This window comes from Stegodyphus dumicola, chromosome 2 (assembly GCF_044657685.1).
Source record: "Stegodyphus dumicola isolate Sdum_Otavi_A_Nest chromosome 2, ASM4465768v1".
In the NCBI taxonomy this organism is placed as follows: domain Eukaryota; kingdom Metazoa; phylum Arthropoda; class Arachnida; order Araneae; family Eresidae; genus Stegodyphus; species Stegodyphus dumicola.
The window spans coordinates 253,727,437-253,743,924 of NC_140769.1; the positions used below are offsets into that span (position 1 = coordinate 253,727,437).

Sequence of the window (16,488 nt, forward strand, 5' to 3'; positions counted from 1 at the left end):
TCTTCTATGAATGTTTACAATTTTTATTATATACATGAAGAGAACAAAAGAAATTTCAGTACATAAAAATGGCCAGCGTTATATCTGATTTTAACAAATAATCATAAAAAAATAATTAATATATACATGAATGAAATTAAAAACTATGTTACTATCATTACAAAATTAATCTCATACAGAGGCTGTGCCTTCACAAAAATTTTAATATTTAAAATGTTTCAAAATGCATCACAAAAATATTTAATTTGCATTAAAAAGCAATTAAAAGTGAATGAGAAGAATTCATTGAAAATTATCTTAATAAAGTGATTTAATCACATACTCCAGCTTCAGAAATATTGAACATAACTTCTTCCCCAAGATCCTACAATAAAATACTTTAATTTAGATTTACAAAAGCAAAGATTTAAAATTATTCATTACTTCTCATACAATCAATATCGTCATTAATATCTCATACAATTTTGAAATCTCAGAACATAATTAAAAATCTCCAAGCAGTGCAGATTTTTAGTATCTGTACAACATTAAGTAACTAAATTTATATAATTACTTGCTTTACATTTTGTTTTCATAACCTTTCATTAGGATCAGTGCTTTGCCCCCTGAGAGAATGCATGGTTACGTGTATCCCTAAACATTTTGTAAATTTAATAGGAGAGAGGAAAAATTTTAAAATATAATTCCCACCAAACCAATTCTAAAAATATTTATAAATATATTTCTTATTACTATACTGGTGCTACAGAATACACACCCTTCTTGATCAGGAATATAAGAAAACCCAAAAGGAAGTTCCCCTGGAGAGGAAGAGGAAAACAGCTACTGCAACCATTAAGGACTTTCTGAAGATGCATAAATGGCATCAGGCCACTTCTATGTATTGATATCGCAAGCAATATGACAATGTAACATATTACTTTAGGACAGTGCTGAAGGAAAGAGAGAAACTAACACCAAAGGATAACTTCTTAACCTTGTCCTCCTATCAAAACTCAAAGACATGCATGTAAGAAAACATGGATAACTCAGATATTACCTTCACTCCAATCAAAGACTAAGATGACTCATATTACAATTAACTGAAAAGCTGTGAGAAATATCAAAACCAGACCAACATCATAAAAAAGCAATTTTTTATGATATTGAACCAGGTTCAGAAATATTTCTCTTAATGAATGCTATCTGAAACAAATTGTGTAATATAGCAGAAAGTCTGAAATCCAAATCGCCAAGTAAACAGCAATTTTTTTAAGGACTTTTTTTGTGAAAAAGAACAAAGAATTATAGTCTGAGAGCAAGCATCATATGCTTAATTCTTCATGCATGAGAGTAGGTATTTATTCATAATAAAGTAACTGGAAGGTCTTGATTCTTAATTTCAGTTAAAAACATTTCCATGCTGATGAAACACAATCATTAGCATAAATCCGTCTGACCAATAATTTAGCTCTGTACCTGCCTTTTTGCTTGGCATTCATCTCAAATTGAAACATTCTACCAAAGTTAATCGCTGATTTTATGCATACCAAATAACATATAACCCTAATACCAACCTGGTAAATTTTATTATTATTTTTTGTTTTCATTACCAGATGACTACCAGCTGATGGCAGCTTGAGAAATGACTCACACAATAATATCTAAAATATTTTTTTAAACTTATTAGTAACTGAATACTAAATAGTGTGGTAACCTTCCACGTTGACATTACGTTTAGCAAAGATTACAAGTTTTAGCCAATTGCTTTGCTAAGAGATGAGCATGTTAATGAGAAGAAATTTATCAGAAACTTCTTTCCATATGCAAAAAATAGATTTTGTAAATGATATTCATAAAACCAAAAGATTATTAGTGGTGTATGAATTAAGAATAACTGATTTATTGTCCACATAAGCCTTAGGAATGTATAACAATGTATTTATTTTCAGGAATTTGTACACACATAAGCCAAAAGCTAGATGCAAGTACAGTAAATAACTAAGCTAGCTTCAGTATGTGACAGAAACAAGACAAAATTCAGCAGATCAACATGTCTCTAATCACCAATCTCATGATACATCGGGAATAATGTATAGCTAAGCTTTATGATGACAGCCACGAACATCGCAAACAAAAAGGAAAATTCTGGAATTTGTGGAGAAGTGATAATACACAAAGATGGTATAATAGATGATTTCCTTTGTAATGACAATGCTCTAATTATCATTCATCTAATGAATGGTGAAATCTGCAGTATGGTTCTAAATCCAGAAAATATTACTATCACTAACAGATTGCTGAAAACAAAAAAAATTTTGATTGACAATTTTGTGGGAATTCTCAACTTGGCAATTACAGAACTTGAACAATGGAACTTTGTAACTGAACTAGAAATGATGCCTTTTCTAAGATTAAAGAGAAAGTATTAGCACAGAAAATGAAGCAACTTAAACAACTTACACCGAGAGAAATTTTTTATAAGGCAAACAAAAAATACTGATAATTTTTTGGCAGATTTTGATTCCGTGAAGGTCATAAGCGTTTCATTATTTCATATTTTTACAATTTCTATACATCATCTTACTAGATTTAAATTCATTACCTAAAATTCAGAAACTGCAAAGTCCTGATGAGTCTGGAACTTAGACTCTGTACTGTATTAACTCACATAATACTATTTAGAACTTTTAAGCTTAGAAGAGAATAAAAAAAAAAAATAAAAATAAAAATAAAAAAAAACCCTGAAAGGTAAGGTTATAGATTTTAAATTACATCCAAAGGAGCATTTTTTTAACATCTTGTATGTTACCTTTATTTATTAAATATCATGTCCTTTGGACTTAAACCATAAAATTCAGTTCAACAGCAATGTCACAAAATAATTTTAAAATGAGCGTATCTTTAGAATTTCCGATACACAGTTTTTCGCCCTGGAGACAAAAAAATTCCCCCTCCCCGGGCAGAGTGTTGGCATTGCTCGCTTTTAAAATGCTTAGTTTTTTAATCAAAAATTCGTTAAAGTTTTACAAAATATGAAATCGATAACAAAACAAATTCCAAATTTAAAATTTGGGCTTTCAGATGCCTATATTCGCAGTAAGATTACATCATTCAAAATTGGATGGCTCTAGGTACCATTGTTTAACCCCTTAACTGCCGCGGGCGTATATATACGCCTTGCTCAGCCGATGCGTTAACTGCCCCAGGCGTATATATACGTCCTTCCAAACTGCTATCATTTGCTTTGTGCTGCTACACCTAAAATTATTCGCAAAGTTAACGCATCGGCTGCGCATCTGGGGGGCAGTTAACGCATCGGCTGAGCAAGGCGTATATATACGCCCGCGGCAGTTAAGGGGTTAATTACAATGCGAGAAACAGACAGATTTTTTATGCAAATTCATTATTCTATTTCTTCAAATATAATACAAGGTGATAGTATTTGGTGGCAATAATTTGAAAAGTGATACATTGTTTATAGGGTTCTGATGCAAAATCTCAAAATGAGAACAATAGTCCTTTAGGAACAAAGCCCCAGTGGACTAAAAAAAAAAAAAAAATTCTTAAAGTAATCTTATTTCGATGATGTTTAAAATTTACTTTATATATTATTGTATATGGAAGAACCATATCCTGTATTTATTCTGCAAAGGAATATACACTCCTATTATTGAACAGATCCTATTTCCCATCATGCAATTAGTCTCTGACAATAAGAAAAATACATCCTTGCATCAAAGCTAAAAAAGGATCATTTGCAGCATTGGCTGTTGGAAGAATTGCAACATGGTATAGGATATCTTATTCTACCTTAAGTTTCAGGCCAGTTTGCATTTTGTAATTTTTATTAAATTTATTAAATAATTATTTCATTAAATTAATTTTTTTATTCATTAAAAACACATTTGAAAAACTTACCCTTCGGCAACTTTTTACAGCGGTCATTCTTCTCAGATTGGTAGCATTCACTTTATGCAAACATAGTGACACTGATGGCACATATTTCCAATTTGGCCCTAAAGCAGGTTTTATACTACAGTTTTTATCCTTAACAGTATTATTGCAAACCTGAAATATACATATACCATTTTATCAAACACAATTTATGGTAGAACTGCAGTTCACAATTCCTCTCAATAAATATTTCATTATTTTTGTTTTAAACTGTGATACATAAAATAATTGCTATGCTAATAAAAACATAACTTTAGACATTTAATTTTCAGTATACTAATAATTCATAAAAATCTTAATCTCATAGAAATGTACATTCATACGAAACACCTGAATATTTAAAGACTGTGTCAGATAACAGATCTACATATTTCTACATCAGTGGTTCCCTTAGTTATTCTTACAAACCTTCAGGGTGCCTTATGACTGTTGAGGGGTCTGTGGCAAATTAAAATTAAATTTAGGCTGTGCAGACAATATTGGAGGGGGTTCGCAAATTGTTTAGTATAAAATAAGTGACTTTTTTCATTATTATGAAAGTTAAAATAAATAGCAATAAATAAAAATGAAGCAATTTTATATTCTGAGTAAAATAAAACAAATCATGTTCTTTTTTTATGCATGAGTCAGCTGAAGAAAAAACACAGACAATATAGTGCTGAATATTTAAAACATTGTTTTATTCTATTACCAGGATATAGTATTTTACCTAACCTATGTTCCTTATTCAACAAAACTTTGCCAAACGAATCAATGATGATTAAGCAACATTTGAAACAAGCCTAGTAACAAAAAGATTTAACTTCTTTCAAAAGATACTTTCTTTAAAGATTAAATTTTTTTACAAACAGTTAAAGAAAAACACTTGACAACAACATTAATTGCAACAACATTTAAGTGAGATGATGAAGGACCGTGTGGTTCTTATAACATTTCTTTATTGACTGCAAAACTGGAAAGTCACTTTTCTATTCAACAACCAATCAGCTATTAGCATTAAATCCCTGGTTGTCAATCATCATATATTGATTATGATGGAGAACTAGTATTCTCTTTACATGGTAACCCCCCAAGTAATATGCGGTGATTGGATGCATCTGGCAAAAAAGAAAAATTGTCCCACATTATTGTTTTTCCAAAATGTTTTGAATCTGTGATGACCTTAAAAATAACTCCACTAGATAATAGTACAAAGAAGGATTGATGAAATAGTTTGGTGTACAGAAAATTCTCTATGTGAATTCTTAAAAACATCCGAAATCAGCTTAATAAGCCAACTTTGCCAGGAAACAAATCTCACATAAATTAACTTATGCTAGATTTGTAAAAGGACAGATTTCCCAAGAATTGTTACTTGTCAAACGCTTGGAAACTGATATAAAAGGTGATGCAATATTTAATGAATTCAGAAGATTTTTGGGTGTGAAAGAAAATTTTTGGGTGCAAAACCCTTGAGAATATCCTCCCTCTTGTTACTGATGGTGCTTCAGCAATGAGAGAATGACAAAACAAGGCCACCTGCCATATTTAACACTTCACCGACCACTACCGGTTCAACAGCATACACACATCCGATTGGCTGCAGACTCTCGCTGCCAACACTTAACCTTCCTGAATAACTGTCAAATCACTCTGATAAATTGTCTTATAAAACTCTCCAGAACCATTTTCTCATCATGAACGGTAAATTTTTTAAAAACGGTGTGAAAACGTGGGAGTTTACGAAGTACCGCATTTAACGCAAGTGAGCAATGTACCTCAATACTAATAATGAAATGCAGCCAATATAGCAAATGGCAATTGTTTATTGCCATGTCTAGCAATTGATAGGCTATTTTTAGGTAGACCCCCCCAAAAAAAGCAATTAATAGGCTATCGGTCGGCAGGCGTTCGTGAAAAAAAGGCGATTAACAGGCTAAGTCATTCATCAACAACATTTAGTTCAAAGAAAGCTTAGCAAACCCTTGCATGGCTTACTAGATTATATCATTACAGCAGTTTACTAAATCGAAAGGAATGCCTTAAATGACAGATTATTTTTCAACTTTGGAAAATCATGAAGATTAGAAATGTTTATTACATAACATGGAAATTCATTGGGTATCTAAAAGTGCATATTTGGATTGATTTTATGCGCTCTTTGATTCAGTATTAGAATTCCCAAAAATTGAAGACAATGATTTGCGGGTCAATTTAATTAATTAAAAATTACTTAGATTATATAACTAACTTATTTTATTATATTAACTTATTTGCCAAATTTAGCAAAATCAGTTAGAAGCTATAAGTTGATCAATTAACTTTAATCAAAACTAAAATATCCGTGTTTATAGCAAAACTTCTTCTGTACAAATAGAACTTGCACAGAAGAGAATGCTAAGTTTCCAAATTTTTCAAAATTCAAAAATGAAATGAAGATTTCTTTGTTTATTGTCAATACTTAATGGCTGTAACATTCTGACCTCAGACAAAAATTTGAAGACATTCTTCACTTGGTTATTCCTGATTGGGTGCAAGTAGACCCACAAACTCAGATGAAACTATACAATCACAGGAACAATGTATTGAATTATGGATACATAAGGAGCTGAAGCCAATGTTGAACAAGGATACCACAAATTCCGTTTACAAAAACTGATACAAATTTTATCGTCTGTATTACAGATCACTGTAGTAAAGCTGTTGATTGCTTTTTTGTAACTTCCTGTAGAAAGTGGATTTAGTGCAGTTACGAGTCTTAACAAAAAGACTGGAAATTAGTGCTCATGGAGACATACGAATGTTACTTAAAAACACACATACTCTTATGTATAACAGACTTGACTCATATGTGAACACCCAAAAATGTAGTGAACAAACTTTTTGGTCTCATCTAAATCGGTATACATTTACTGTTATTTTATACAGCTATAATGATCCTCCAACTGTATAGTGCTCATGGAGACATACGAATGTTACTTAAAAACACACAGCTGAATATAAATAATATCCAAAGGGTATATAAATAATACCCAAAGGGTATAAATAATATCCAAACTTTTTGGTCTCATCTAAATCGGTATACATTTACTGTTATTTTATACAGCTATAATGATCCTCCAACTGTATAGTGCTCATGGAGACATACGAATGTTACTTAAAAACACACATACTCTTACGTATAACAGACTTGACTCATATATGAACACCCAAAAATGTAGTGAACAAACTTTTTGGTCTCATCTAAATCGGTATACATTTACTGTTATTTTATACAGCTATAATGATCCTCCAACTGTATACAAATCAGATATAAGCTTATCCATGTATTTCATGGAAGAATGGTTGGACTTCCACTTTCCACTCCAATTTTTAGGGAGATTACCCCGGGAGGGGGGGGAAGGTTTGAAGGTTTCCTACCCCTCTTCCCTACCTCCAAGCCACACAAAAAAACTTTTGGCTCGCCATATATTTAGGGTGCCCCCATGCTGCAAAGACACTATACATTTACAAACATCCATGATTTCTCCTGAACCTGGGCTTTTTGGTACTGCAGTAGGCTCCCCTAACCTCTATCACGTCTGAGGGGTATCAGATACAATGAACTTTAAGTATATCTTTGGCTTAAACTTTTTTTATATTTTTTCCACAATTTTTGCAAGTTATGATTTAAAAATTACTTATCCTTGATAATTTATGCTAGGAGATTGCTTTTACATACCACTCAGCAACATTCTACACCATTCCAATGCATTGTACCATTTTGGCCCATGCGTTCCATTACAAAATCTCTTTTTCATTCCCTCTATCTGCTTTTAAACTGTGACAGATACTTTTGAATCATCCTGTATCAATACAACTAAGAAAATGATAAAATAACATAAACAGAAGTCTCTGCTACTCCTTAAGCCTCAAATCATCTATAAATATTTAGAGAAGGTAAATATGTAACTGAGCAAAAATGTAAACTGAATGTCAATCTGTGTTTGCTTCACTGTGATCACAGTTCTTGTATTGGGCTGGCATAAAGTTGAACAGTCAGAAAGGAAATATTTGCCTCATTCTTGGAATGCATCGACAAAAAGGGATATTACTGGAATATTTTTAAAATTTTCAGAACATGGTATTAGAAAGGTAGGGATAAAAATATGTAAGGAAATATGCTAATATATAAACACATCAAAATAAATCAGACTACTCCATACACATAATCAATAAAAAAATCCAGCTTTTTAATATCAGAACAAAATAAATTCAATTCTTAGAAACTTTAAGCTGCTTTAAGAGCTCTAAACTGTTTTAGAAATGTTGAGATAATATATGTTATAAAAATATAACTCAAAATGTAAAATTTTCTCAAAATGGCTGTAAAAAAAATTAAAATATACAAGCAAAAAATAAATATGGATTATCTTACTATAATAGACAACATATGTTCACAACATAAAGTTCTAAATTGTTGGGCAACATTGTTCATCAATCCTGGACCATCTAAAATTTTCCCTCCAAAACAAGGAGCAAGTAATGGAGTTATGGAATCAATAATTAGTACTTTCAGATATTTATAGAAATGGTCTTCCTGCAACAGAAATCATTATTTAAATAAACTCCATTAAAAAATCATATAAGAAATAAACACACACATTACTAAGCTAAAATATAAACATTCTTTCAAACAGTTAATCAGCTTTATAATCAGGAAGCTTAAATCATATTTGAGGTATTAAAGTACTCAAAAGTGGAATAGTAAATTCAATAATCATATTGACAATCCAATATCATATTGGTCTTTTAAATGCATTATTATTATTTTATTATAAGTTTTTCATTAACCATACATTTACAATATTTTCTAAAAAAATGTTATAAATCTAAATTTGGAGTGCTTTAAAATTTCTTGATAACTGTATTTTTACACATGTAGATAATAATATTTCCACTCAACACAGGTTTGTAGCTATGTCTTATAAAAAGAATACTCCTACATTGAAAAAGTTCACAGAGAAGTCTTGCATGAAAACTGTAAAATCTTAATCGCACTGTCGGAAAACTTTAGTGTACTCTCTATATTGTATATGAAGTGACAGCATCTGGACCAACATAGTTTGGACTCTCATGCAATTGCTTTCAACAAATCAGAGTGATGTTGCAATTTGAACAAAGAGGTTTAGACTTCTTTGATCCGATTCTTTATTTGCCATATTTTTTACCTTCTAGTCTCAATGTTCTCTCTTATTAGGATGGTTCTGTAAAGTTAACTTTTAATTCAAGCTATCCAAAATGGTGAGAACACCAAGTGAATGATAATAAATAAAAGAGTCATTCTTCCACTGATTCTATGAATGACAAGTGAGTAAGTTCCAATGTATGCCAACAACAATTAAAGAATATTTTTTTTACACACACATACACACCAAAAAATAAATAAATAAATAAATAATAAAAATAAATAAATACATAAACTGCTATACTTGTCTTTCTTTTGAAATTTTTGAACATAGCAACATTACACAAATCTTATACATCAACATAGAATGTTTCCTAAAAAACATATACTAATGTGCTTGTAAAACAGAGTATTCTGTTTACGACTACCTTGTAGTCATATATTCCTTCAGAAGCAGTTTCTATTCTTGGCTATAAATTTATTTTTTAAGTAAAAAATTAACTACTTTTATTATCTGAAATTGAACATACTCTAGTATGATAAAAAATGTAAGTGCAATTGATTTTAATGTACATAAACAAATAAATTCCCATGAAAAAGTAGCTCCCAGTGGTTGAGTAGATCATCATTGCACATCAATATTTCATTCATCTTCAATTCTTGGTTTATAAGGTTCTTTCCAAGTGTAAAAATGAATCTGAACCAATTTCTCCAGAAAATCCTTCATAGAAGAACTTCTTTTATTAAAGCAATATTATGCAGTAACAGTTTAATGTATGTATTACTGTATGAAAATAAAAAAATCTGCATAGGTAAAATGTTGATACTTCATCATATATTCCCTAAATACTGTAAAGATTATTTTTGAATAATATATGGTGTTTGGCATTTTTAGGAATAAACTAGAATGCCTGCTTGATTATAATAACATAATTTTTCTAATTAATGAAACTACAGTCCAACTTCAACATAATAGCAAACTTTTCGGTCCTATCCAATTTTCTAAAAACTATATTCTAAAAACTATGCCATAACATACTCCAAAAGTATGAAAATCAGATATAATAAATTGCAAAAATATTTTCAACTGAATTTTTTAAAATATTTTTTTCAGAATTTTGGCAAGTTTTAACTCTCTAAGCGGCAAGGCCATATATATATGGCTTAGAATATTTTTTGTGATATCTGTAAGAACGTATATATACATGCATATTAAAATATTAATTAAAAATTAAGGCAATATATCAAAAGTACAGAAATCCAGGTATGAAATACCAGGAGAGTTTTTACATTAAAATCAAAAAAATAATTCGTTCTCATAGCAGTTTTGGGAAATTTGTGCTTTCTTAGCGAAAAACCTCGTCACTCAGAGGGTTAAAGAAAAAATTAGTAACCTTTAAAATCATCCATGTTTGGACATTAAGGAAAAACCTTTATAATACTTTATTTTATTTTCATCCCACTTTTCTCTGTGTTCTAAACAAAGCTCTAACAGAACATGTGAGTTTAATTCTATGAGAAAGAGGACATGATAAGCATATTTTAAGATATCATATAGTGTGTATGGCTACTGAACAATGGTATGTGAACAGATTCTCTGATTCACTCAAATGTTTTGATTGAATTCTCTGTTCAAGACTGATGCTATGATAAAAATTTTAAATTCTTATATTTAGGGGAAGAGGAAGAAGTGAATTTTGGAGCTTGGAGTATATACTTGATGTGCCTCTCAGAAATGAAATTTTGATCATTATTGTTTTGTCAGAGCACAAATGCTCTTTAAGTTTTGTCCTCTGAAAGGGTTTCACATTCTTTAGGTCTTCTGCAAGAAAAGCACATTCTTTATAAAGATAAACATGTCTTAGGGAAAATGATTGCTTTCTCATTGGATATTGGATAAGATACATGGAGTTTTCAAACTATACCATGATATCATCACATAAGAAGATATTTTGACAGAAATTAAAATGGAAAATGCTAACACCAAGGATGCTTCGTCTGATGATAATGAAAATGTTGAGGAAACGCAACACATGGAAAGCAAACTCTCTACCACATCAGATATGTTTCATTAATAAGCTTTTAATCACACAAATTGTTGGGCTTAAAAGTGATGGAATCTATTCAATTTTTGATGAAAATATGGATAAAATTTTCCTGCAACCTGCATAATGGGAGCAGAAAATTATATATTATTTTGGTATTCAGATTCAGTGAAAATTTAGGGTCAATTCATTAATATTTTTTACTATTTTTTAAAAATTTTCTACACTTTTATGCATAAAATAAGTATTTACAGTCATAAATGTGTAATTCGAGGGAATGATCAGAATCATGATAGTTATACTAAGTAATTTATCATGTAAAATTATTAATGTATAGTGAAAGTGGAAAAGAACAGCAGCAAATTTAATAACTGTAAGTAAATCTTAATGTTATTTTTAAAAATTTAGATTTATTATTTAATTCTTTACGTGGATGTAACAATGTTAATCAGTTTTTTTCTTTTTAAATTTTACCTATTTTTGTTAGATAATCTATTTTACTTATATCATTGGATAGAGTGAACCAAACTTCTGGTTCCCTGAAGACTGTTAAAGTCGATTTTGACTGTATATCAGTAATTGCTAATCATAAGCAATTCAGTAATTTGACTGTACATCAGTAATTACTAATCATACTTTTAAATGATTGTTACAAATTCTAAACCATACTCTTAGTAATAATTAAAATAACAAAACTTTTATGAATTAAATATATCTTTCCAGGAAGTATTCAGATACTTTGAATATCATGGAACCATTCATATGGTCTTGCAATTTGTCTCTGAAAAAGGAAAATTAGGAGCGATACACAGGAATGGTCATTTTAACACAGAATTACAGGCAATGACTGCGCCTGAGTAATCCACCTGCAACATATAATTGGTGTATACATTTTAAGAACTAGTAGATTAGTAAACTGATTTTTTTTAAACATTGATATTTATTTGCGGAAAACACTTGAAGGATTAAAAAGGAAGTAATGAGTAGGTCTATATAAAACTGTAGGTACCACTCAATTTGCAGTTCACTAATCTACTTGTTCAGTCATGCATTGGATATGACAATAATATAATACACGTGCTTATCCAACAAAGTCTTGTGCACAACCAAACCGAGGACATAAAAATGACTATTCACATGATATCACTAAATTATGGCATATCAAGTTACCAATATCAAGACTTTGAAAGTGGCGCATACTTTTAAAATCATATGATTACATATAAACTGAACTACAACTTTCAACTATTAACTTACACACCATATTTTTATGTTATATGATATTTTATTTAGTAAGGACTTTCATGGTATCATTATTATTTTTAGTCAAAAAATTAAGCAGCTGTGAAATAGAAAGCAAATCTATCTCTTATGATTGTAGGAATGAATATTTCTTTTATTCTTTCCTTTCTTTTAGATTGTAGGAATGAATATTTCTTCCTTTCTTTTAGAGAAACATTAAAAAAATTATACTTAATTGTGTAAAGAACTGATATTATTTGACAAGAAAATGAAATAAGTGTTTCATATTAAATTAGGATTTAAAAAAAAATCAAATGGCTAAATTACACAAAGATTTTAAAATTACCTTTTCAGATAATTTGCGCTTTATATCATCCAAGCAATCGAAAAGATTATAAATATCATAGACATTTACAATTCTCACATTTTTCAGCTTATCAGGAACAGTCTAATAAAGCAAAAATAACAATGAGTACAAATAAATGAATATAATACAATTGTACAATAATAGATTATTTTTGACATTCTACACAAAAGTTTTTAAAACACAGCCATGGTTTTACTACATATTATGATTTTTTTTCCGGGGGGGGGGGGAGAAGAACTAAAATATTTTACACATTTCATAATTTCAATAAAATTCAAGATAAATTGATGTATTCAATTAATTAATACTCAGCACACCCTAAAATAATGAACGAGATTGCAAAATAACAATGTGATAGTTTTCATATACTTGTATTTAAGCTTTATAACATGATTTAAGAATTTTAGAACGCATAACTATTATATATAATTTTTTGAAAAGTATGTCCCTATGTCATAGCCTCCATTTTTACCCTTTTAAGAAGTGACTGTCATTATCACCTAATTTTGTAACTCAAGACAGAAATCAGATTAACAAAGATGGGATAAATCAGCTCAGTATAAATAATAAATAATCAGCTGAGCATACTTAATTTAATATTCACAAAATTTGAAATTCTTCAGTTTGAAAAACTTATAATAAAATCAAAGCTTTATTTCCTAATACAAAATCTAAAAAAATTTGTGTAAACATAAAATAAAAAATCTTTGTTATTATTACCCTAATTTGTATTTTAAAAATAATTAACAGGATATACCTCATTATGATTTATCTCATATGGATTATTAGTTTATTTTAAATAAGATCAGATGCATAATACCCTAACAATTAATTAAAACTATAACTAAAATTTTTCTCTTTAAAAAGTAATATATTTTCCATAAGAAATTTTGATGCATTCCTTACTAGAAGATACAATACTTTTACCTCAGCTTCATTCAATTTCTTCATTAAAATCTGCTCAATCCGTTTAGCATTAAAATTAGAACCAGAATCCAAATACAGTACAGTATTTTTGGTCTTGCAAATCAAATTAGACAGAATACTGAAACAGAACTGAAAGATAAAAAACATATGTGAATACGAAGACACATACACATTTATATGTATACACATACATACTTCATATACATAGATTTATAGGCAGGGCAGTAAATTTATCACAGTGTAAATTTTTATGTATTTTAGATGATTTTTGTAAATTTTACAAAAACCAGTTTCCTATTATATTTAAATTTGTAATTGTTAGGTTTTTTTCCCCCATTAATTACATTCTATGCATTCTGAGATAAAAATGAATGAGCTGAAAGAAAAAAAAGTATTTTATTTCAGGCAACACACTGCTTTTAAATAGCTGAGTTTATAGATTAAAACTGAAAGATATTACATTTTGCCAAATGGGAACAGCCTGGTGTGCTGGAGATAAGAATGTTTTATTTTGAACAATGCTGCTGCTTATTTTTAAATCACCAAGATTTTTAATTAAAAAAATTATCAAATTTATACAAAATATGAAAAATAATAAACAAATTCAAAATTTGGTGCCTCTAGGTGATGGTGATTTCCCACAATGCAAGGAACATACATATAGATTTTTTATTATTTAATCATAAAGATTAATAAATTCAGTTTTTCCTTGAAAGAGATAATTCCTTTACAACAAAGTAATTTTTAAAACAAAATACATAAAAAAAGTCTCATGACTTTTTTTTTTTCCATCACCTCCCAAATTTTAGCCTTTCCTTTTTACAATAAAATTACTGCCCTATTTATGTACACAAACATACAATTAATTCCAAAAACAGACCATAATGACCAGATGTTCCTCTCATTTTCATTATAAGAATCATTTTATAAAAAAATGAAAATATAGTATGTAGCATTAGGTATGCAACTTCCTTAATTTTTGCTTTTTGCCAGAACCTTCAAATATATAAATAACATATGTATATTTTTATAAATATATAAGCACTTGTATAAAAAAAGTAATTTTTATAATACCTGAGATTTCCCAGAGCCTGGTGGGCCATGAGCTTCAGTAACTTCACCAGAATAAATTCCCCCCAACAAAAATTTATCTACTCTGTAATAAAAATTTCGGAAAACTTAAATATATCATTTTACAATTTAATATATAATTGCAAAATAGGCATACATTAAAACAATATAAATATGCAATGGCTAACTTACAGTTATTTTCAATACTTTACTATTCCAATGATACTAATTTTTTCATATGATTTTTAATAGGACTTTGGAAGAGCACAGAATATTGCATATATGTTACACTAGCAGTACACTTATTCTTCACACAAGAAAAAATACATTTTTTCATAGACATAAAAAGTAATAATACATATAAATACTTTTTATCTTCCACTGTTTTAAAAGAATGCACTAAAACAATGTATTGTCTGTCGATACAATTAAAATTATAGAGCTGCTAATAAAAATTAATATTAAATGAAGAACAGTCAGTTAGACATATAAGAAAAATTAATGTAGTAATCCTTCTTTGTGTGATTTCAGTGCTATAACTTCTGTTGTTCCTTGAAATTTGGTTAATGTTCTAATAAAATTCTTATATTTGGATTTCATTACTTTATATTTATTTTAAAATAAGAATATTGTGAAGTTTTTTTTAAATATTTTTAATTACTTTTTTATTTTTTAGTGCAATGTGTAACTTAAAAAGTTATATATGTTATTTTATGTATTTTAGTCCCTTGAATGGAATGAAGGGGATAACAAAAAATTTTTTTCTAGTTAGAGGGACAATGAAGTAATGTGACATGCCATTTCTTTCAAGGCTTATCACTCTCTCCAGTGGCACAAGATTACATTCAACAATTAATTTTCTGTTTAATTTCAAAATCTGATCTCTTAAGTTAAAATTACACAGCTGTTAAAAAAGAAAAAGATTACCATCTTTTGATTTAAAAATTCATCTTTGCTAACAGCCATATTATAGCTATAAACATGAAATATATTCTGAAATGCCAGATGTACATAAAATGGCAAAAATTGAATACATTCCAAAATATCACATAGAAAATTATTTTTCAATTTATCTAATATGCAAAGATTAAAATTCTGTGAGGAATAGTTTAAACATTATGAAAACAAAAATTCAACAGTAAATAAACACTTGCATGAGATTAATTTTTTTTTTTTTTTTTTTTTTTTTTTTGCAACATTCAATTTTTATTGCAAAAATGTATATGCACAAAATTTTAAGTACCTTGTTTCTATAGAAAGAGCAATCAAAAACGATTGCAAAATTTCACCCAACAAGCAAAAAAACTTAGCTAAATAAAACCGTGTTAAAAAAATTAAGCATAGAAACAAAATATACACTTTTGTATAGCATTGTGATTTAAAACATTAAATCTGAAAGAACTGACAAAAATACATTTCTTTGTCACTAAATTATATTTGCAGCTTCTCTTCTAATTTTTTAAAATCCTATTTTTACTGCAATTTAATGAAATATACGTACTATAACAGGAAAAAATAATAAATCAAATTCTGTAATTAATTCTTTATGAAAATTTATGTATTTTCTAATAAGAGTCTACCGGATATATCCACTAAACTTAAGGTAAAAAGGGTACTTTAAAGTAATCCACAAACCTCCTTATAAAAACATTGGCAACCATGGGGACTAATTTTTCAATAAGCTAATAGAAGAAAGATAACAGCTATTTTCAAAATGGTGCCACACTAAGAATTCTATGAAAAAGAAAGAAATC

At 28.9% G+C, this 16,488-nt stretch overlaps 1 protein-coding gene across 3 annotated transcripts in view; it reads right to left on the minus strand.

Moving 5' to 3' along the window:
- Positions 1–16,488, minus strand: part of Rad51D (Rad51 recombinase D) — a 40,062-nt gene continuing 23,574 nt past the window's right edge. For all 3 annotated transcript variants that reach the window (XM_035356294.2, XM_035356292.2, XM_035356295.2), the window contains 6 exons: positions 14,738–14,819; positions 13,664–13,792; positions 12,716–12,817; positions 8,333–8,494; positions 3,901–4,050; positions 1–364 (listed from right to left, as the gene is read on the minus strand). In XM_035356294.2, coding sequence (XP_035212185.1) covers positions 311–364; positions 3,901–4,050; positions 8,333–8,494; positions 12,716–12,817; positions 13,664–13,792; positions 14,738–14,819 — 679 coding nt within the window. In that variant the 3' untranslated portion in view covers positions 1–310. The remainder of the gene's footprint in view (positions 365–3,900; positions 4,051–8,332; positions 8,495–12,715; positions 12,818–13,663; positions 13,793–14,737; positions 14,820–16,488) is intronic.